This window comes from Callorhinus ursinus, unplaced genomic scaffold (genome assembly GCF_003265705.2).
Source record: "Callorhinus ursinus isolate GAN/ISIS: 27379988/994484 unplaced genomic scaffold, GSC_fseal_2.0 scaffold6, whole genome shotgun sequence".
Taxonomy (NCBI): Eukaryota; Metazoa; Chordata; class Mammalia; order Carnivora; family Otariidae; genus Callorhinus; species Callorhinus ursinus.
In genome coordinates this window covers 27,221,380-27,244,593 of record NW_027397068.1, presented here as the reverse complement: position 1 = coordinate 27,244,593, position 23,214 = coordinate 27,221,380, and the positions used below count along the sequence as shown (strand labels likewise).

Sequence of the window (23,214 nt, the reverse complement as noted above, 5' to 3'; positions counted from 1 at the left end):
TATAAATGGGTCCCAAGACACCTGTTCCTTTATTGTTAATGAAGCTCTATTTTATGTGCAGGAAGACTAGAGTTCCTGTTGATTCTCTGTCCTAGCATATCTCTCTGTCTCCTGTGTGCATATTTAAATAACATTAAGAAATGTTGTTTCCTCTTGTTTTCTGTCATCTCTAGAATTCTGCCAGACACAATTATTCTCTTTAATAGGTTGTTTCTTCCCAAATGCATTAGAGTGATATTTTTTCCTGTTTTGTGTGTTTTGAATTTTTTTGGAATTAAACCTCAATCATGTAATGTTATGAGGATTTGATGTAAAATTATGATGAGTTAATAGCACCAGACACACAAATAGCCAAATAAAGTTTCTCAAGAAAAGAATAAATGACTTGTGGAAATTTTAATAGCCTGTGGAAATGTAAGAAAACAAACAAAGAGGTAGAAATCAGTTCCCAGGCCCTAGTATCATCATAGTTTATCCTCTGAGATTATTTAACTGTATATTCTTCTGCCTATTGTCTTTTGCCGACAATTGGGAGACTTTGTAATTATTTTATTTCTACTTGCTGTTTCATATCAAGCAAGAGGTCATTGGTCTTCTTGCAAATAATTTGAAAGGGGAAAACCATATATACAAAGAACTGTTATCACAATCTACCAGACATTTGTGAGTTCCTACGTGGTAGAATTTGCTATGAGTAGGTGGCTCAAAATAACTTTTGTGATTTTATGGCATTCATTTCTACTCTCTTGGGGAAAGTATATTAACAGGTTTTGAAGAATTGTTTTTATATGTGTGCTCCAGAAGAAGGTAAAAGCATCCTTACCTCTGCAGCTTTTTCCTTCTCCAAACACCTGAATTTTCACTACTGTTGGTGATAGTTTAAAGGTCATTCTTGAAAAAGAATATCATATCATATCATATCATATCTTAGAAAAAAAGAATATCATATCATAAGTGAGAATTACACTGCTGCATTTATTTTGTGACTGCTGAGGGTAGAAAATACGTTGTAACCAGCTCAAACACAGAGTACATCCTAAAAGAAGTGAAAATTCGCTATTCACAAGTCTTGCTGATAATGTTAATCTTTGTAAGAGGTAAACCTTACTATCCAGAATAATTCACAGGGAAATGTGTTTCACACCTCAGTCTTGTATTTTGTTGAATTTCTTTATAGTAAAATTTACTATACCAAATAATTCAGTACAACAATGTCTCTGCTTCAGTTTTGTGCCACTCTGAAATGGAAAAGAAATCTAACACTGAATTGTGTATCCTGAAAAGATAAAAGTGGTGATTGGCGATCTCTTTCTCATTAAGGGTGAAGAGAAAAATGAATCACAGTCTCTCTGGTGCACGTTTAGAATCACACCTGAGGAGTATGTTTTATTTAAAAATTTTTTTTAATTGAAGTATAGTTGACATATTTTTTTAAAGAATTAACATTTCTTTTTTTTTAAGATTTTATTTATTTATTTGAGAGAGAGAGAATGAGAGAGAGAGAGCACGAGAGGGAAGAGGGTCAGAGGGAGAAGCAGACTCCCCACTGAGCAGGGAGCCCGATGTGGGACTCGATCCGGGGACTCCAGGATCATGACCTGAGCCGAAGGCAGTCGCTCAACCAACTGAGCCACCCAGGCGCCCTAGTTGACATATTGAAGAGTATGTGATTTTTGCCTAACTTGGCATATGCCTAGGATGTTCGTATCATTATATTTAAAGCTCTTAGTTGATTCCGTTTTATTGCCAGGGTTGAGAACAACTCTTAGAAGAAAATAAGCAAAGCTGGGAGCTATTGGTTGCTAGGTAGTTTCAGACACATTGAAAACGCTCTGAAAAGGGCTTCTGGTTACATGAGCTCTTAGGTAGTGATCACTCACTGTAGGTAGGCATGTAGGTTTTTTGGGTGGATGAGTTTGGTACCTTATTGGAGACTCTCCAGCCTCATATGAGAAAGGAGGCTCTTTCCTAGTTTCCCCAGGTTTAAATAATTCCCCCAAATTGTATTATGGCAGCAGTTTTAGTAGACTGTGGAGTTCACTGTAGCTCATCCAAGATACATAATTAAAATTTTTTTTCCCAGTGAGTCAAATATAAATCTAGAACAGTCTCTTCTACTTTAAAATGTTTGAAATGAAATTTGTTGTTGTTGTTCTCAGTTAAACCATGATATACTTTACATCATCCAGATCCACTCCTTTCATAAATATGCATACCCTTTTTCTGTATTCTCATCATGGCTTGTTCTGCGGAATGAAATACCTCACTTCCAGTGAACTTGCTTTGATGTGAGAAGCAAAGAATTTATAAACGATGGAAGTCAGCAAATTTAGGGATAGATGCATGAGAGGGAGAACACAGGACAGTTACCATTTACTGAATGTTGTTTTATGTAAGTGTAATCAGATAGCTGTTTATATAATTAAAAATAGTAAATATTATCCCAAGTTTTTTTAATTTTTTTATTAGCATTCCTCCCCTCGCTTGGAAAATATGTCAGTGCCTCTAGGATGGGCCTGTTAAGAAAGGTTGCCAATGCTCCTGTGGAGCCCCAGGCTCAGGTCCAGCCCCCTCTGCCTGCCTTCCAGATACAGGGTTACTGCTGCAAATGTGTTGATAATGCATGCACGAATTGGCTGTTCAAACTTTTACTGCCAGACTAATCACATTTCTAGTTTCTTGGTTTATTTAACTTTTTTTAGCAAATAGTACCTAGCAAGTTACCGCAGTTAAACCTGTGGAATTCAGAGCACCTGCATCTCTGAAAGCAACTGCTATGTACCTGGAATGGAATCTGATTTTTAAATAATGATTTTGCCACTTGTTTTTACAACCTGTTGTTTATGGTAAAGAAATTCTCTGTGCTTCTTACTTTCTCATTTGTTCCCGAAGAAAAGATGGCCCAGGAATACATTTACAGACATGGTTCCCCTTTCATTATTTCAATCCATTATTTTCTCCTCTTGAGATTCATATTTGTGGTGATAGGCCCTGCATGGCAAGTGCTGAGAAAACATTTGTGCAGAGTCTTGCCAAGGAAGACTGTTGACTCTGTGGAGTACAGTATAGTGACTTCACTGTTCAAGATCCTCATGTGTTTATTAAAAAGAAAAAAACCTCAGATACTAGTTAATTCTATTTGTCTAAATTACTAGATCTTGTGGTTAGTGTATTAAATTTATTAAATAGTTCAAGTGTATTCAATACAGTATTACAGCAGTTTTATTGATATACTGGCAGAGAAACAAACATGACCACTCTTTACCATCTGTTTATGCTATATAAAGAAGACCATGTTGGTTGCCATGGAAACTACATTTCCAAAACCACTGAGTGTTTGCTTAAAATCTCCAACCTTTTAAAATCATAAGCTTTATTCCTGAGAAAAAAGAATAGAAAAGTACATTTTAAAATTTCCAGTGATTTTCTAAAAGTCATTTTTCTGTAAAATTCATTTATTATTTCTAGGCTGATATTTTACCTCAAGATTTCATAAATTAAATTGAGGGACTCTTAATTTGAGAATTTTTGGCATTTTCAAGAACTGGGGAGAAAATGTTAATGCTATCCTATGGTGGGGTGCCACCTATTTTTTATAAGTAAAGGCTTTGCTTCTTCAGAAAAACTTTATTGATGTAACAGTTAAAAGGAGTCTGAAGAGGTAACAAATGTAATAACATGGTATCTGGGGAGGAAAGGCAGTTGTAATGTAATTACTATGGCTAACCATGTTTAGTTACTGCTGTCCTATTAGCTAATATGAGAAAAATTATAGCAGGGAAGTTCTGGCTTTAAACAGAATGGTTCTGACTTTAAAAAGTGTGAGTATTAAAAATTACTCTGTAATAATAAGTGTAAATACAAGAACTGTTTTGCAGTAAAATGAAACAAATGGAGTAATTAAGTTGTACTAAAATTACATATTTATAAAAGATAATTTTTAATAATAGAATTTTAGAATCTTCTAAAGTATCCAAAATGTAATATGTAAAATGTATAATTGAGTTTTACCTTTAAAAATGGGAGGACATCCTTATTTCAATGTATGCAGCTATAAATGCCAAACTAAGGTTATTCTGTTTGATTTTCGTATTATTGACTTATTTAGGAATATAATGGTAGAGTTAAGTTTGTGTGACTCTTTTCTGTGATATTGAAAAATTAAGGTAATCATGGCCCATCCTTACAAAGTTTAAGAATCTTTTAAAGATAAACTCATAATAGCAATACTAGCTTAATAGATTAATTTTCTGCTCTTTTTCAAACACATGACTGTTTTTGCTGCATTTTCTTACATAGGTTTGCTTTAAAACAAAATACATTTCTTAGTAACATTTTTTTAAATTTTACTTATTTTTAAGTTTTTTCTCAAGCCCCGCGTAGAGCCCAATGTGGGGCTTGAACTCATGACCCTGAGATTAAGACCTGAGATCAAGAGTGGGACGCCTTACTGACTGAGCCACCCAGGTGCCTCCTTAGTAACATTTTAAAATTGTGATATGCAAAATCGGACGGAGTAGGCTTCCGAATTGATAAATTTAATCATGTTTCTGTGATTTGGAAAGTTTCTTTACCAAAAAGTCTTAGCTTATTAGCCCATTCTGTTAAAATCTCATAAAAATATGAAAATGTTTTTCTATCACCTGAAAGATTATTTCGGAAATGTATATCAGTAGAAGGCTCTGTTAATGCTGTTTGGGAGGAAAGTACTAGATCCCACTGTAGCTAACTAAAGAACATTCTGGAAGAATGCAGACATAGAGAATAACTGTGTTTCTGAAAAGAATGAAAATATTAGACCTTTTAGTTGAGCTTAAATAATTTTGCTTAAAAACTATAATTTTCACCAATTTTTATGCAGGCAATAGCTTGGAAAGTATTTATATCACATTTGGAGACCAGATTGAATGGGGACCAGAGTATAGTGTGAAGACTGTCAGTGCTTATATAGTATAGATCACTTTCCAGCTCTTGAATACTATGCAACAGTTAGAACCATTCAGTAAGCACAGATCAAAGTACAGAATGTCTGAAGGTGAGGAACACATTCCAAATGGTCAAGCATTTTGATAGGCCTCACTAATCTATTGATATTGATAAGTTTCTAGTTTCAACCTGTGTGTGAATAATAAAACAAAATGGTCCTGAAATATATTGGCCACAGGGTTCACCTGATCCTTAAACCTAGTATTAGTCTGGCTACTTTTGAGGGAAGGGGGAACCTCTTGATATCAGATAATACAAATAATACCATTCTTGTTAACCACACTAGAACTTTATACCAAGGGAAATCATTGCTTACACTCGAGGACCAAATTCATTAGGTTTTTGACGCATGTGTTGAGAGGCAAGGATTTTATACTTTTATCATTGTCCTTGAATTCATAAGGTTTGGAGCATTATTGACAATGTGGAGAGAGTAATTACTTTTGTCCCATTACTTTTTTCAATTTTATTTTATATTTTACTTTTAATATGGTAAAAAAAATTTTTTTCTCTCTTTAAATTTTTATGTCCTCCCTAGTTTCTCCCTCTCTCCTAAATTTGAGATCATATTTATTTTGCAATATCTTTTTAAAAGCCATTATGTAAAACAAACTCTCTATTTGTGACCTTTTCCTTTACCTTTTACATTATCATTATTACTAAATGTGAAATATTTTTTTTCAGAGACAGGATAATGACTGTGCATCTCAAATATTGAAACTTTCACTGTTCAGTCATTTGCTTATCAATTAAACCTCATAAATTTTCTTTTTTATTCATTTAAGAAAATTTGTCTGCAGCAATACATTTTTATCTTCCCAATTCTTCTTTTTTTTTAAGATTTATTTATTTATTTGAGAGAGGGAGAGACAGAGTATTAAGCAGGGGGAGAGGCAGAGGGAGAGGAAGAAGCAGACTCCCCACTGAGCCGGGAGCCCGCCGTGGGGCTTGATCCCAGGACCTGGAGATCATGACCTGAGCCAAAGGCAGATGCTTAATCATCTGAGCCAACAAGACGCCCCCCCCTTTTTTTTTTTTACTTTATTGAGCTAATGATACATATTTGCTCAGGAGAAGCAATGAATATAAGTGTTCACCAATGTCTGGCATGGTCTGATACGTGAGGAATGGGATATTTATATAGTTTCTAAGTACCTCCCCACAAAACTTATTAATTATAAAGAGGAAAAGTGTGTCTTTACTGTGGAAAAGTATGGTCAAAGTGAAAATCTCCTATGAGGAAACAAACTGAAATTGAGGTGGGAAGAACACAAAATCATTTCTGTGATATTCCTGCCAAAGATGCACAACCTGAATCTAATCATGACGAGACGTCTGGCAAGCCCACATTGAGGGAGCTTCTACAAAATAACTGGCATGTAATCTTCAGAATCATCAAGGCCATGAAAGTCAAGGAAAAACTAAGAAACTGTTCTAGATTAAAGGAAACCAGAGACATAGCAACTAAGTACAATGTTAATTCTGAACGGGCTCCTTCTGCTCTAACGAATATGATTGGGATAATTGGCAAAACTTACATGGTGTCTGAGAGTTAGATGGTAGTGATGTATTACTGACTTCTAAATGGTTCAGGAAAAGAAAATTCTTTGTTCTGTACTTAGAACTGTGCTGTGAGTTTGAGATTGGTTTTTAAGAAGGGGCAGGGAGGGTGAGGAAAGATGTAGGCTCTGGAATCCTAATGCCTGGGTTAGAATCATGACCCTACCACTTAATTATTACTTTCCTTGTGTCTCAGTTTGTCATCTGTAAAATTAGAATAAAAAATGGTACTCGACAACCTTGCGTGAGGTTTAAGTGAGTAAATGCATATAAAGTGCCAAGAGTAGTACATGCAGTAGATATTAGCTATTACTTGGGTTTATTTCTGGGATAGGTGGACACGAATGGGTGTATCAGTGAGCAGTGTTTAAGATCTTGGATTATTTATTGTTTGTGGTGCTAAAGTGACCTTGATACTGATGGAAACATTTCAGCTTAGAAATATGAAGTACACAGTGTGCTACAAGTCTGTACATTGAAATGTAGATACTAATTTTTTTATTTGAGTAATTATAGAGTTTAAAAACCAACAATAGCTCTTTTATTTTAGTATGATATTCCAGTGACTGTTCAAAGGCTCTTCAGCCTTGTACCAACAGGAAACAAAACCTAGCTTGTTTGTTTTACTCCTAAGTTCCATCCGTCCTTTCACTTTGGAGTCCTGTTCTTGCCTCCACATTATAGGTCCCTGGAAACCAAAGAACTTCAACACAGAAGCAGTAATTATGGGAGTATCTTTGGAGTCAAATAGTCCCAATTTTGAATTCTGACTCTCCACTTACTTTTGACCTTGGACAAGAAACTAACCTATCTCCAAGCCTCCGCTTTCTCACCCTGTAAACTGGAGATAACTGTAGTACCTCCTTCACGACGTTGTTGATGGCACGTAAAGTGCGTCACCCACAGTATGTGCTGTAGAACTGGTAGCTTGCTCCCTGTCCCCCACTCCCATTGCCATGCGCTTGCTCCCAGAAAGTCAGTCAAAAGGATGGGCAGATGGACGTCCATAAGTTCCACCATCTTATTTGTGGGGAGGGGAGAATCTATGACTTATCTCATTAGTTTTTTCTCATTTCTAGTGAAATAAGGGCTGTCATTTTCAGCTCATGCCCCATATCTTACAGAAGGAAAACTGGGGGGGGGCGGGGGAGAGAAATGGCATCCTAATGAGGCAAAGCCTAATCACGACCACAGCATTTTTGACATTTCCCAGTACTTTATAGCTATCATGCTATCCTTCACTCTCTTTCACCTTTTAAAAATGAATTATTTTAGTATTAATTAGAACAAAATACAGCTATTAGGATGGGAACAAAAAGTCTCTAAATATAAATTTCCTGTCTTATTTTAATATATTCCTAGAGTTAAAAACAGAATGTATACAAATTATTCAAGTAATGGTTTTCATGGAGAAATTCACATTCTGTCCAATTTCAAGGAAAAGATCCAAGGTGTTCGGTAAAAAATGGTGAAAAATGTCATCTCTTCCTTCCCTAAAAGTTATAATTTTGTGGACTATTTTAGAGGATCGAGTGTCACAGGCCACCAAAAGGGCACAAGGCCATAAGCCACAAGCTGGGCCCATGCAGATCCTCATTTCAGTGTAAGACTCCTTGGCTGTGGTGTAGACCCTGGCTACTCACTGCAGTCTGTGAGGGTTTTTGTTGTTGTTTAGTTGTGGTTTCTAACCTGGACAGCACTTTCACTGCAGTGCAAACTTTACTCAGCCTCTGTGTGAATGGGCACTATTCAAGGCTTCCCATGGCCTTGTATTTAATGGACCACAAATCCTCTGGCTCGGTGCTGCCTGTGAGTCTTGTGGAACTTGACTATAAGGAGAAGGCTGCACCCAGCTACTTGTCCAGCTCTCAGGGCACCAGACCTGTAATCAAGAGAAATTTTAAAGAGGTGCTTAGGAGAAGTTAACTTTAAAAGAATTTTTCACACCTCTTACCTATAAGGTACTTTCTAAGCCCTGATTCTAAGCCACCATTCATTTTTATTACTCTCTGTATTTTAATGCTGCTGTGATCATCATTTCTCATTGGGTGAATATGGGTTTTGGAGGCAGACACCTGAATTGAGTCCCAGGTCTCTCACATATTGGTTATATAATCTTGGGCAGGTTACCTTATTAATTCATTCAGTAGGTATTTATTGAATGTCTGTGTGTGTCAGGCCTAGGGATATACCAGGGTGGATGAGACAGTGAGTCTACCCAAAGGAAGCTTGGTGGCAATCTAGTAAACGAGAGATTTCTTCCCAGAGCCTTGTGACCTCGTAGAGTACAGCAAGTGTTACTGTTATCTGAGGATTAAATTGCCTAGAATGATCTGTGTGTAATTTATCCCAAGCATCCCTCTCTTCATTCAGTAGGTGCTATCCTACCAATTAATATCATGTGAATAAAACTATAAAAAATTGAATTATGTTTTCCTATTGACACACATAATTTGGGAGATGCCACTATCCTAGTAATCTTTCCCCTCTACTACCTCTGTTAGTGGCTTGCTTATTTATTTATTTATTTTTATTTTTTTTTTTTTAAGTAATCTCTACCCCCAACATTGGGCTACAAGTCACTACCAAGAATCGCACACTCCACTGACTGAGCCTGCCAGGCGCCTCAGTGATTATTTTAAATATTTGGATGGCAGTATTTGTGATTATGAGAACTAATAGGTTTGAACTTAGGCAGCCAATCATGAGATCTATTCTCTTGTGGAAATCCTGTGAAAGATGAACACAGGCAGTCTGTGTCCCACCACCTGTCACTTCTGATTCTCCCATGGTTTGGTTTCCTGTACCTTGACTTCAGTGTTGATTTTGGAAAAATAAAAGAGATGTTCCTAAAAATTTTGCACTTGATTTCTGAACCATCACGTTGCAACAATATGGTTTTAGATTTTGATTGTTTTTCTCTTCATTTTTTAAAAAACTCATTTCTCCTGCCAAAATCCATGCTGCATTTCACTTTGCTACACCCCAGCCCCCACCCCAATTTGCCCTTAAGGTAGTCTCTGTTTCTCTATAAAGTGTTTCGTCATTTTTTTCCAACTTGCTTATTTTTACTGGCTTCTCCCATCTGCTATCGAATCTTTACTTTTGGCTCACCTCTTAATGTTATGTAAAAGCCAACTGAATGACCTTTTATCTTTTTATCTTTTCCAACTTATTCTCAGGCAAATATTCTGAATTTTGCACCCATTGGACCACCTTCATTAGCTAATAGGACTTTGATACACCAAGTACTAAACAAATTGGGTATTTTTTTTTTCCTAAAGAGATTCTTTTTCAATAAAAAATATGCTTATATACTAGCTGAGTAAAACCATAGAAAATTATGGAAGATTAATCTGAGAACAGTTCTTTTTGAGTGGCAAAGTCTATTAAAATCAGGACTGCAAGTTGAGAAAAGCACTGAGCATTAAGGGAACACTCATTCATGTTTGGTTGATTTATTCCCTGCGCAGACTGATGGTGGTAGTAGGAGGTGTAATTCACAGCGCTAACTCTTAGCCAGTGGCACCGCTTGAGTGGTGGTGTGAGTCTCGTGTGTCTGTGGAGTGTAATGATGCCTGTATTCCAGCACTCAATTTTTCTACCCCTTTGCTTCAACACTAAATTGCTTTTTTAAAATGTGAACAAAAGAGGTCTGTGTATAAAAAGTATTGTATGAGATAATTTTAACAGTTTTCAGTGTGATAAAAATATTTTTTAAATGGCCCTAATTTTCTACATTCATATTTTTAAATCTTCAGTTATCATTTGAGTGCAGAAGTCTTTGTGGGTGTTGTTGTTTTTTTTTTTCCTGGTGGTATGGTTTAATTCTAAGGTGGCCAGCTTACATCTTGCTGCAGACTTGATCAATTATGGCATTATTTTATACTTCTTTTTTATTTCAATTACATATCACCAAACTACTGGTGTTAGTAATCATTTCTGAAAAGCTCCTGCCTTGATTTTCTCCCCCTCCCCAACAACCCCTATGCCCTACCCCCATTCTACTTTTCTCTTCTCTCTTACTTTCTTTTCTTTTCCCAGCACCTGTCTCCTGCCACATGCCCATCAAACCTAATTGCAGCTTTGGGAGGGCTTTGGTAAGGCAGTTCCTTGGCCCTGATGTCCCTCAGGGATTTAATTTGGGTGGGATGTGCGTGTGGCCTCGAGCCATGTCAGTGGCTGCTACAGCTCCCAGATTCTAAGGGCTGGTCACCCCAGGCCCTAAAGTTGTTTCAAGTCTAGGGAAGTTTAGTCTCAGGGTAGATATGGCAGGAATAATACAATTTGGGTCATTTTGTCAATGGAAATTAACCTCCAGTTCTTCTGCTAATTTTATATAAAAATCTGTGACATGTAGACTATTTTTAGTCTCCCTCAAATTATAGTGCTTTAAAACAATTTTCAGGAGTGTTAATTTTTTGCTTTTACAACTGAGTAATATTACTGTCATTGAATTACTAATTATATATATTTTTTAACAGCACTTCTTTGATACCATTTAAACATTGGCCTTGTGTCTAAATCTTAGAGAAATGAAAGGTGAAATACGAGAACCCACAAAGCACCCAACATAGGACTCTGGGGTTCATTAAATGTGGGTTAAATTTTTTTCTTGAAATGAGAAACACAACTATAATGTAGTAAGTCATCTGCCTTCTTAAAATTCTGTTATTCTTAAAATACAGTACTTTTTTTCTCCAGACTTAAAAAGAGATCTGTGCTCTTACGCATTTTAGGAAATAAATCACCCTTAATCTAAAAATCTGTTGATTAACGCTGATTATCATTTAGGGGTATTTGCTTCCTATCTTGTTTCTTTTCATTTTTTAAAATATTTTAAACATACAGAAAAACACAAGGACACTTTGTATATGGAACACCTATATAATGATACCCAGATTTAAAACGTTAATGTTTGCCATATTTTTTCTAGTTTTTGTCCTTGGCCTTGTTTATATGCATATGTATGTGCATATATTGAAACATAATTGAGATATTATGTATACAGTTTTATATTCTATCTTCACTTAACATTTTAAGTATTTTTCCATGTCATTAAAAAAGTTTTAATGCTTTCTTGCAACACTAAATTCGTTCTAGTATATGGACAGATTTTTTATTTTTAAATGGTGATAATTCTATTCCTACTTAATTAATTTTACATTATGCTTCCAGTTCTTTTGACTTTATATATCACATACTTTATGTGACTTAAAACACTATTTTTCAAAAAAACTGCAGGTTGCAACTCATTAGTGCAAAATCAATTTATCGGGTTGTAGTCAGCATTCAAAAAAATTAGAAAAGATCAGAGTATTTCTAGTGGTTCTTTGGCAAAAACTGTGCACATTGTAGGCAGTCCTTATGTTTCACTTATCTGTATATAAACTTTAAAAAATTGTGTCTAGGAGTTGCAGTCACTGTCCTAAAGTGTTATTAGGAATCTTATCGATCAACCCACCTCTTGTATGTTAGATTTGACATTTATCTTTGATGCTTACATTTTTTTGGATTGACTTATTGGAATTGGATATATTTAAAGTGGGATAATAAAATAGTAAAGCTCTATCCCTCTAGGTGTTAGCATCGGAGGGACTTCTTCTCGTGGGGGTCTGAGCAGTACTGATTCTTTCGCATTCAGTTTTATTTCGAGGTGCTTTGAGCGGACTCAAGTGTGATGGTCCCTTCTTTGTTGGTGGTAAAGTCTTTCCTTAATATTTGACTATAAATGTACCAGAAGATTGTGATTTGGCTCATGGCATAAGTTAGAATTCTGAACTCTTGAGCATACATCTCAAAAGTTTTCTCTCGTGCCCCAGTTCTGCCATCCTACCTCAACTCTCCATCTGGAACTAATCCCTACCTTCTGTTCAGAGTGAGGACAGCCTTCTCTCACGGGCACTGATGCAGCAGTGAATTCATTCACTTCTCCTAAATGAGGACACAAAACACATAAAACACTCCAGTATATTGAGTTCTCTCTATTTAAAACTTAAGGAGTAGATCCTTTAATGTGCTATAATTCTCATATACGGTAACTTTCCGGGGTAGCATTAAAATCTGAGCATGTTTTTTAGAGTATGTTGGGGCTTTTCTCCTGTGTGGCTGTCACTTTTAAAGAATATACTCTGATTTAGGAAGAGGGACTCAAGACGCAGAGCTGACTGGCTGAATGTAGCAAATGGAGAACAGAAGAGATGAGGAAAGTCGGGAATAGTAGTGGGGCTCTTTGGGTGGGAAGTGTGAGATGGAGAATCTGCTGTTCTACTTCTTGAAGCTATTTATTCTCTCATCTTGCATTTTTTTTGGAGACCTGTTCTATGTCAGTTACTCTGGGAGGTGCAGGGCATCCAAAGATGACAAGCCTGAGTACCTTCAAGGTTTTCACAGGCTTATGAGGTGTAGTACCTGCAAGCCATTAATTAAATAGCAAGGCCATAAAGCATGAGCGAGCCTAGATTTGGGGTCCAAATTACGTCTGGATCTTGGCACTTCCATTACTAGTTGACGAGTGTGACTAGTAATTATTTAACTTTTCTCGGCCTTTTTGCTAATTTTCCTCATCTGTAAAGAGATATTACCAATTACCTTGCATGGGTCTTGTGAGATTTCGAGCATATGCGTGGAAGGCATTGCATGTCTGGCATTATATCATGTTGCAGTTGTCATTTTTGTCGTTGCTATCATTTTTATTATTCATTGTTTTAAGTGTGAAACTAGAGGTTTATAGTGAGTACCATAAAAGCCCATGGAAGGATCAGCTACTGGCCTTAGTTTCTGTACACTGCCCTGTTGTAGTTCTCTGCCTCCGTTGTGCATGCATGTTCACGTTTCTTTCTGGGTATCTGCAGAGACCCCTTTTATTTGTTGGTGGACCCACTGTGTTCCTTCCTGTTGGTTACTCATCCTTACTCCGTCCCCTAAGTAAAGGGATTCTCCAAGATTCCTTTTCTCTTCTCATCCCTGCCCTTCCCTCCCTTCTCTTTTTTTTTTTTCTTTCCTCAAAAACTCATCCATCAATTCCCACTAATTCAGCCATCACCTCTTTGAAGATGCTTCCCAAATCTGTAGCCACAGCATTTCCAGCTACCTGCTGGGCATCTCCATCTGGAAGTCTTTCTTGCATTCAAAGTTAACATGTCCAAAACTGAGCTCATTAATTCCCCATTAACTCTCTTTTTTCTTCCAGTCCCCATGAATGCTAGCATCATCACCTCCAGGAAGCAGGTTTGAACCTCACATTCAGCCCTTATCTTTCCTTCGCTGCATGAGGGTCTCCCATCATGCAGTCAGCTGGCCAGACTAGCCTGTTCCGCCTCCGTGCTGTGGCCATCATTCAGCTCTTCTTTGTCATCACTGCTGCCACTGCCCTAATTTAGGCCCTCATTATCTCCCACCTGGACTATTGGAAGAAGCTACTCCTAACTAATCTTCCCTGTCCTTTCCTTCGAACCCAATATGCTACTGCCAGAGTAACAATATTAGGCCCAGAGTAACAGTTTTAGTCTTTAGCTCTAATCACATTACTCCCTTGCTGACAAACCATCCCTGCCTTCAGATTGCCTGCAGAATAAAGGCCCACCTCTGAACCTGACTCTCAAGGCCCTTCATTCTTTAAGTTGTCTTTTTTCTGGGCTTGTTCACCTTCACATATTGCCCAGTGGGTAGCTCCCACAGCTCCTGAGCCTGCTCCTCATTCTTGCACCTTGTTATCCTGCATAACCTGTCTCTTTCTCCTCACATGCCCCTCTTTCCATTCCATTAACTCCATTCCGGGCCTACCTCCATCCTCTGCTCAGGGAAGTCTGACCACCTCTCAGGCTCAGTCTGAATGCTACCTTTACCGTCAGGAGCACCTCTGGCAAGAAGCAGTTTTATTTCTTTCTCTTTGTACTGATAGCTTTTTGTTACTCTACTACCTTTGGTATGATTCTAATACCAAAGGTATTATATACCAAATATTATTTTTGGTATTACCTTTGCTTGTATTATTCAGTTTAAACATATTTGAACCTATTCTTGTAACTCTTTTATTATGTCACTTATTTCTTTGTATACCTCTCATGTTTGGCACATATGTGTTAAAGAAATGGAATTTGAGAGGCTATATGGAAAGATGCCAGGGGTGCTTGGGTGGCTCAGTGTGTTAGATGTCTGACTCTTGACTTTGGCTCAGGTCACGATCTCTGGGTCGTGGGATCAAGCCCCACGTCAGGCTCTGTGCTGGGCATGGAGGCTGCTTAAGATTGTCTCTCCCCTCTCCTTCTGCCCCTCTCCCCCTCAAAAAAAAAAAAAAAAAAAACCACGGGGGGGTGCATAGCTGTGATTTGAGGATTTGAAATACAGGATTAGAAGGAAGGTAGCAGCTGTGGAAAGATAGGATGATGCTGTGAGAAATGCAGTTAGCCATAAAACCATAATGTGAGAAGGACATAGAGCTGGGTTGCACAAAGTTTCACCTATGCAATCCTTATGTCCATCATGAAATTATGTAGCTATTAGAATATTAGTGTGTGTTTGCTGTTTCCATCTCTTGTAGATCTTGAGCAGAATTTTGGAGGGGTCCAAGTTCTACCCTGCCCCAAAATTCAACTACAGACTTTTCAGGATGATACTATTTAAAATTAGTGCTATATCCATATTAGCTAATTTTCCAGGACTATGTAGTATCCACCATCTATTTAAATTGAATTGCAGTATTACTTTAGATTTGGTACCTCTCTAGCTTGTCCACCACGCTACCCCCATATTTCTCATGACTACTGCAAGAGCCTCCTAACACTTCTCCTCATACCCACTTTGTTTTCCTCCTTCCCCTCCATTCAAGTCGTTTTTCCACTGATGACAGGATTTTTTGTTTTTTGGGTTTTTTGCAACTATCTGATTATGTCACCAGCTGCTTAATAAAAACTGCAGTGGCTTCACGTTGCTCTTTGGGTAAAGAGCAGAAGTCTTCACATGGCCTGTTCAACCTTTGTGGTCTAGTCCTGTCTGTCTCCAACCTCACTTCGAACAGCGCCCTCAGCCTTACATTTCTTTGTGATGCTTTCATTATTTCCAGTCTCTTCCACTAGCCTGCAAACTCCACAAGCTCCATGCCTGGTTTTGCTCGCCATTGCATCTGTGCGTGGCACAGTGCCTAATTTATGGAAGGTGTTCAGTCTGAATTCGTTGCATGAAGGAATGATGAAATTTTAGTTGACACGAGCTAAAAGGAACACAATTTCTGTAGAACTTCAGTGAGAAAGATTTCAAGGTATTAATATTACTTTCATTCATGACACTATAATTTTGATGACAATAAAGGATTCTTCCAATTTTTAGACCTATTAGACATACTGTAGAGCACTAGGTAATTAAATAAGTGAGGTGAGATCCTAAAGAATCACAGAGTAAGAAAAATACTTCAGATGTCAAACAGTCCAGGCTTCTCTGTAATGTGTATGCAGAGGCTATGCAGCTTCCCGAACATCTCTGTTAACAGGGGACTCAGCATCACCAGAGGCTACTTTGTTTTTTAATTTCTTCATGTTAGTCAAAATTGGCATGCTCTATTTTCATATTTTCTATCCAGTTGTGTCAGTTTCTGCAGCAATGCTATCTCCTACCCAGACGGAGCCCTTCCAGACGAATAGACCGCTCTCGTGCATTCCTCTAGCTTTCGTTCTCCCAACTCTTCCCCTCACACGCTGTGCTCCTGCCATGTTGGTTCTCAAAGTAGCTGTGCCCTCCTCTCTTTCCTCCAAACCTTCACCCATATTGTTTCTTCTTTGGAACACCTCATTTTTCCCTTTACTTCCCCTCCCAGCTTTAGCTCCGCTGGCTACTTCCTCTTCATCCTTAAGGTCTCAGGGAGGTCTCTTTCACCTCTCTTTGCCCCCAGTTATGTTAGTGGCCCCTACTCTGTGCTCCCACAGCCCTTGTTCGTCCCCTAAAGTAGCTCATGCCACATTTTATTAGGATTTTTAATCCAGACTGTATTATTCACAAGAAGGGAGACCACAGCTCACCAGTGCTCATCACCATGTCGTCCACTGTTGTTTACACCATGCCCAATGTGCAGTAAGCATTCACTGCATCTTTGCCTGGATAAATATGAGAACACCAACTGAACTATTCTCTAAGCTAGCATCCAGAGCTTTTTCTACAGGCATGCATGTGACAGTATAGGATTTCACCAACTTCTAGACATGCTCTGGCTCACCAGTGTCCCTCCTGAAGAGAGGCACTGAGAAGAACTCATGCTGTTTTAGGCAGAGTACGGCCTGGACTAGATGAAACATAATGTCTCTGTAATATAGAATCCTAGGGACTTTTTTACGCTCAGAAGCAAAATATTTTATTCTCTTTTGGTTGTGAGCTAATTTTTGAGCTGTGGACATTATCAGTTTATCTTGGTACTAGGTTTTTTTTTTTTTAAGCATGTTAATGAAGTAAATTTGAAGAAGTGATGTTTGGAAGCAGTTTTTTAATTTACTTAAGCTGTAAATCTCTTCTCTGTGTTCACTTTCAGAATTTGGGCTTTTCTGACTGTTCTCTTGGTTTCTGTCAGCTAGTCCACTACGGTTTCTCTTCCTGACCTTTTCAGAATGCGTTCTCAAAGTGGCAAGTGTTTCAGGGATGTATGATGATGTTTGCAGGGAGTGGGAGTGTGTGGGAAGAATTCCTCAACTTTTGTTGTTTTGGGAGGTAGAAAAGGAACTTTATCTCCTTTATAAAGGAGATTATGTATGCTGATACAGTGGGCTAGACTTTGAGAGATAGGAGGAGAAATGGACTAGAAGAAAGAAAACAATATGAGTTGAGAAAAAAGATAGCTGGCAAAAAAGTAATAAGGACAGAGAATGTAATTTTCTGATTATATGATCACCTACCACGTGCTTCCACAATGTTATATACTTTACTCTTGTTACTTCTTCCATAAAATGACTATGGAGAGTAGATGTTGTTAACCTCATTTTGTAGCGGAGGTAACAGTCTCCCAAGTCATACAGCTAGTGAATGGGAGAAGGATTTTTTTTAAACCTGTTTCTAAAACTGCACTCTTCTAATTTGACTTATTAGCAAATAGTTTTGTACATAACATGAAGCAGATTGGATAGTCACTATAGCATGATGGTTAAGACTTTTTATAGATTCTAGAGCCAGTTGGCCTGGGTTCAAATCTTGGCTTCGTCAAGGCCCTGCTGCCTACCAGCTGTGAGCAAGTTGCTTAACTTCTCTGTCTGTGTGCCTCGTTCTCTTCATTCGTCTGCAAAATCAGGGTAATTGTGGTACCTTCCTCTTAGAGTTGTTGTGAATTGATTTAGTTAATATATAGTAAATCCTTAGAACAGTTCCTGGCATATATGAAACACTATATAAGTATTTGTTGCTGTTCTTCTCCTTCTCAGTTTGTGTGTGTGTCTCCTGTGAAAGGTCTCATCTCTGAGAGCTTTGAGGAAGGTGTCAAAACTGTTGCCAGAGCTGTTTCATCAGCATGATGTGGTCAGACTTTTCTCGAGTTTCTCTCCCCCTTGGGGTTCTTACTGTGTCATCATATCCTTCATCCCTAACTGGTCTCAACCCCCCAAAAACAAGCACACGTGCGCACACACACAGCCTCACCTTCCTCTTCGTCCTTTCGCAAGTTAAGAGCCAATTCAGACCTTCTCCTTAATATTATTATCTCAAAAGGGAAGAATAAAGATTCACCTTAGGTCATACATTAATAAGGATCTAGCAGCATAAGTTAAAATTTGTAATTCAAAACAGAAAACTTAGAAAGTGCTCCTGCTCCCACTTTACATTTACTTGTTATAAAATAGGGTGCTTCCCAGCCTTCCAGCCATTCAGGTCTACTGGATTTAAGTAGAAAGCTCCATGACGATGAGCTTTGGCTATTTCTTTCTTTCTTTCTTTTTTTTTTTTAAAGATTTATTTATTTATTTGAGAGAGCGAGAATGAGAGAGAGTACATGAGAGGGGGTTGGGTCAGAGGGAGAAGCAGGCTCCTTGCTGAGCAGGGAGCCTGATGTGGGACTCGATCCCGGAACCCCGGGATCATGACCTGAGCCGAAGGCAGTCGCTTAACCAACTGAGCCACCCAGGCGCCCTAGCTTTGGCTATTTCTGATGATTGTTTGTTTCTGTTGTGATATAACTTAATTACTATAAATTAGCTTCTTTTTCCTAGGAAATTAGAACTTCTTTTTAAAAATACTAACCCCTCAAACTTGCTGACGATCACTTACTGGATTAAGGGGAAAATATAATTAGAGAAAGAGCTATATCTGTTTCTTTGCAGAGAGCCTGAAGATCTGTCTTATTTTGAAACCAGTAAGGGTACAAAGGGGCCCTTTTTAAAATTTCTGTTTGGAGGGATGAGGGGCAAAAATTTTTCTTAAGTAATGAACTAACTCATTAATTTTGGGTGTGTTAGTCCTAACTTAGTTAATTTAAATTAATTCTTTGTTCAAAATTTACCAAGGAGGACTTAATAATTTAATGAAGTATACAATTTTAACACTTTTTTCCACTACATTCAAGAGCTATATTTGTGTGTTATTTATGTGTGCATAATGTCTATTTGATTAGTGCTCATTAGCATTGTTCTAATATTTATTATAATATATTGCCCATAGTTTTCTTTCCTCCTTTCTTTCATTCGTTCGTTCATTTGTTCGTCTGTCTGTCCTTCCTCTCTCTCTTTCTTTCTTATGATGCCATTTAGTTCTTATATATGACAACCATTTGCAATACTCTGAGGAAAAGAAAAACAATGTATTCCTGGCCTTAGTTATAGTAGAAATTATGAAAATTCAATACTCATCGCAAAAATAAAATGACATGCTAAGTTACAGCCATATTGTTGTCTAGAATGATAATGCTTTCCATAAATAATAGGAAATGGCAAGAGTTGCTGATGGCATACATTTCCATTTTACTTATCAAATAAATTTTTAAGTCCTTTGGATTTGTCACTTTAATTCTCTGAGCATCTTCTCTACCTGTGAAGACAGAAATCATTTTTTACCACTCTCCCTTACCACCATCTTCACCAAATAATATCACTTTATCCAAGCCATACAATCTGTATTTCAGTTGCTGTTAGCTACCACAGAGCAATTTGAAACTGTGGGTTGAGCAAACGGTTGAGAGTGCAAGGTGTAGGGTCGAGGAAAATCCAGAAAGAAGAGGAAGCCAAATCATTAGGCCTCACAATTGGAGACTGTCAACTTTTAAAACCAGCCATGGGTTTCTCTAGTTGTTTCCAGAACTCATTGCTTTTTCCTGTTAGCTCCTTCTAACCCCCACTTCTGTTTCTTTCCCCAAGTCCCATTCTCTGATTTTGGAAGTCTGGGTGAATAGTAACTTGATGTGGCTGATTCTGGGTGAGCATATTAATCCTTTTCTTTCTTTGTTGGCAGGGGGCTTGTACATGATAGCCGGCATAACCTCCAGTTGAGGGGCTTGGTGGTGCTACTTATTTCTAAAGCAGCTGGGCCCAGCAGCATGAATACTTCATGTCAGAACTATGACATGGTCAGTGGGATCTATTCATGGTAAGAAGAACTTAGTCTTTTGACATCGCTTTCTAAATTGTGTTTCCTTTTACTGAACAATGGTCAGTGGAGATCACTATTTAGTTCTTTGTCATTCTCAGATTCACGGATAGATTAACAAATTTTGTAAGGTTAAAAATGTATTTTTACTGTTCTTTTTTTTTTTAAGTTTACTTATTTATTATTTAGCAATCTCTACACCCAGTGTGGGGCTTGAACTCATGACCCCAAGACCAAGAGTCACACACTCTTCCTACTGAGCCAGCCAGGCACCACCACCCCCTTTTATAAATGTATTTTTATTGTTCTTAACAAGTCTAAGACTGAGCAGCTCCATGCATAACTGGTAAATTTCCCTATACATTTGAAAACTTTCATTTCTATTCTGGCCGTTTAAAATTTTCTATTCATGACACCCCTCCTTCGCCTAGGATTTATGATTTTTAAACCTACTCAGAATGATACCTAACTATAAAATAATGTTGCAACTATCATTTTAGGAGAAGTAGTGTACTTCAGTGCTGTATCATTTCATTATACTTATTTTTATGGTGAAGAGGTTTTTACTAAACTTATGAGAATAAGAAATTTTTTCTCCTACACACTTAGACTAAAAAACAAATGTGTGAGTGTGAGTCATTTTTGCTTCATATAAAACAAACTTAAAATTTTCAGTTTTTTATTTTTTAAAAAATCACTGCATAAAAAATCACTGCATATTTTTTAGTAATAGTGTATCAGTAACTTTATTTAACTTAGTATTGATTGTACTGGACATTGTGTTAAAAGCCTCTCTAGAGCCTCTGTATAGCCTCTGCAGGTGGACTTTGGCATGTGAAATTAAAACCACTCTAAAAACGTGGGTGATGGGGAAATTTTCCTCACAAAAGGAAACATTTCTAGGAAGTTTGACTTATGGCTACTGTATCTTATGGATTTACTTTAAAAATCAATCCATACCTTAGTTTTTTTTATTCCTACTAGTCTTATCCCTACATTTTTTCTTACATAATATTTAGAGGTGACTGCTGCTTACCAGCTATGAAGTCTAATGATCCTTCCTCATTCACAAGCAAGCAAAATTATTAGTGTAATGGCTACAAATGACCCCTCCTCCAGATTTTTTTCAAGGTGGCACAACTGGCAAATGAGACAAGTTGAGGGTCCAACTACAGTTTTTTTCCTTCCAAATTTCATATGTTTTTTTCTTGATTCCATTCTGCTTTTCTACTCTGATTCAAGGAATTTATTTCACATAGGTTAGACTATCCATTAAATTAGTATTGCCAAAAAGGGTCTTCTTCTTGGAAGCATGTCTTTGAAAAACTTCTGAGTGGAAAGTAAGTTGGCAAGTCTTTTATACATCTACATCCTTCCCCCAACCGGTTTGAATTAGAGCTCAAAACTGTACCTTATGGTTTTGTAGAGAGCCCTTGATTGAGTTTAGTTGTGTTAACTAGAGAAAATACATAAAGATCTGTAATGAATACCAATAACCTTGTTAATCCCTGGAAAGCAAACGGACCCCATAGCACCTTGTATCCGATGTATCTTTGTTTCCTTTAGGAACTCTGTTGATTTTCAGTCTGCTGACTTCGACCCTATTTGATTGGACAGGCCTCTGCTCTTGCAATTGGGTGACCATACATACCTCTAATGAATACCAGCTATGTTTTATTATCTCTCATCCTAACGTAAAAATAACCCTTGGGAAGTACTATTTGATGCATGGGTGTTCCATAAATATTTGCATAAATGAATTATCCCTATTTTGCAGAAAAAGAAGATAATACTGAGATTAAGAATTGTCTAAAATCTTCTAGATGGAAAGTGATAGAGTAGGTATTTCAATCCCGCTTTTACTTTTTTTTTTTAAGATTTTATTTATGTATTTGCCAGAGAGAGAGATAGCGAGAGCAGGAATGCAAGCAGGGGGAGTGGGAGAGGGAGAAGCAGTCTTCCTGCCAGCAGGGAGCCCAATGTGGAGCTCAGTCCCGGGACCCTGGGATCATGACCTGAGCCGAAGGGAGACGCTTAATGACTGAGCCACCCAGGTGCCCCATAAATCCCGCTTTTACTTTAAAGTGTTCCCCCTTTCTACTAGGCAGGTGGTGATATCTGTATGTGCACAATGCACTGTGATGTGATCTTATGTTTTGAATTTCTTATCTGGCCACTAAAAAACATTTGCATCACCTTCTAATCCTTTACAGGAATATAACACATTTGACAGATGATTATTGTAACATGAACAATTGTAAAAGAACTTTACAAAAGAGTAGGTGGTACATTGTGAATATAAAAACTTTATAAATAATATAAATGGGTTTCATACCCAAGTGTATAGAATCCATAATTATGTTTAGCAAATAATCCTGGTGTGTTATGAGAGACGATGGACTCTGAAAAACAAACTGAGGGTTCCAGAGGGGAGGGGGTGGGGGGTTGGGTTAGCCTGGTGATGGGTATTAAAGAGGGCACATTCTGCGTGGAGCACTGGGTGTTATGCACAAACAATGAATCATGGAACACTACATCAAAAACTAATGATGTAATGTATGGTGATTAACATAACAATAAAAAATTTAAAGAAAAAAAATCCTGGTGTGTTGTTCCAGGCTATTTTCTATAATCAAACTTAATCTAGTAAGTCATTGGTGATGCTTGGGTGTTTTACACACTTGTGAATGTGAAAATGTAATTTGGCACAGTACTATGAGAAATCATTAATTTGTTTCTCTACCCCTGAAGTCATTTGTTTGGTTCTTGCTTCCTTAATTGTTCAAGTGTAACTTTTGCTAGAGGCTTGTATCTATAATGCCACAGTGAATTATTTAACATTTGAGGGAAGTACTGACTTGGGAGATTTTTAATTCACCTCCAAACTGCTGGGATTTACATTGTTTGTGTTTTTCTCCCATAAACTTGACTTTGAGATCAGATAATGGGACCTGAGTAAATTACCTAAGGGACCAAAAGTGAGTTAGATGACCTCTATTTGTTTGGCCTAAGGATATAACTGATGGATATAACCTGTGGATATGTTTAGGAAACTTACCATTTAATGGCCAAGAGAGGCAGAAGTGAGGCTAAAATGTAATAACTACATTTTGAAAAACAGGA

The 23,214-nt window shown here is 37.5% G+C and overlaps 1 protein-coding gene across 4 annotated transcripts in view; it reads left to right on the top strand.

Moving 5' to 3' along the window:
- Nucleotides 1-23,214, top strand: part of PDSS2 (decaprenyl diphosphate synthase subunit 2) — a 253,130-nt gene that overhangs the window by 79,897 nt on the left and 150,019 nt on the right. For 3 of the 4 annotated variants that reach the window (XM_073893735.1, XM_025863433.2, XM_025863427.2), the window contains exon 2: nucleotides 19,957-20,091. The exons of the other annotated variant lie outside the window; for it this stretch is intronic. In XM_073893735.1, coding sequence (XP_073749836.1) covers nucleotides 19,957-20,091 — 135 coding nt within the window. The remainder of the gene's footprint in view (nucleotides 1-19,956; nucleotides 20,092-23,214) is intronic. 4 annotated transcript variants of the gene reach the window in all.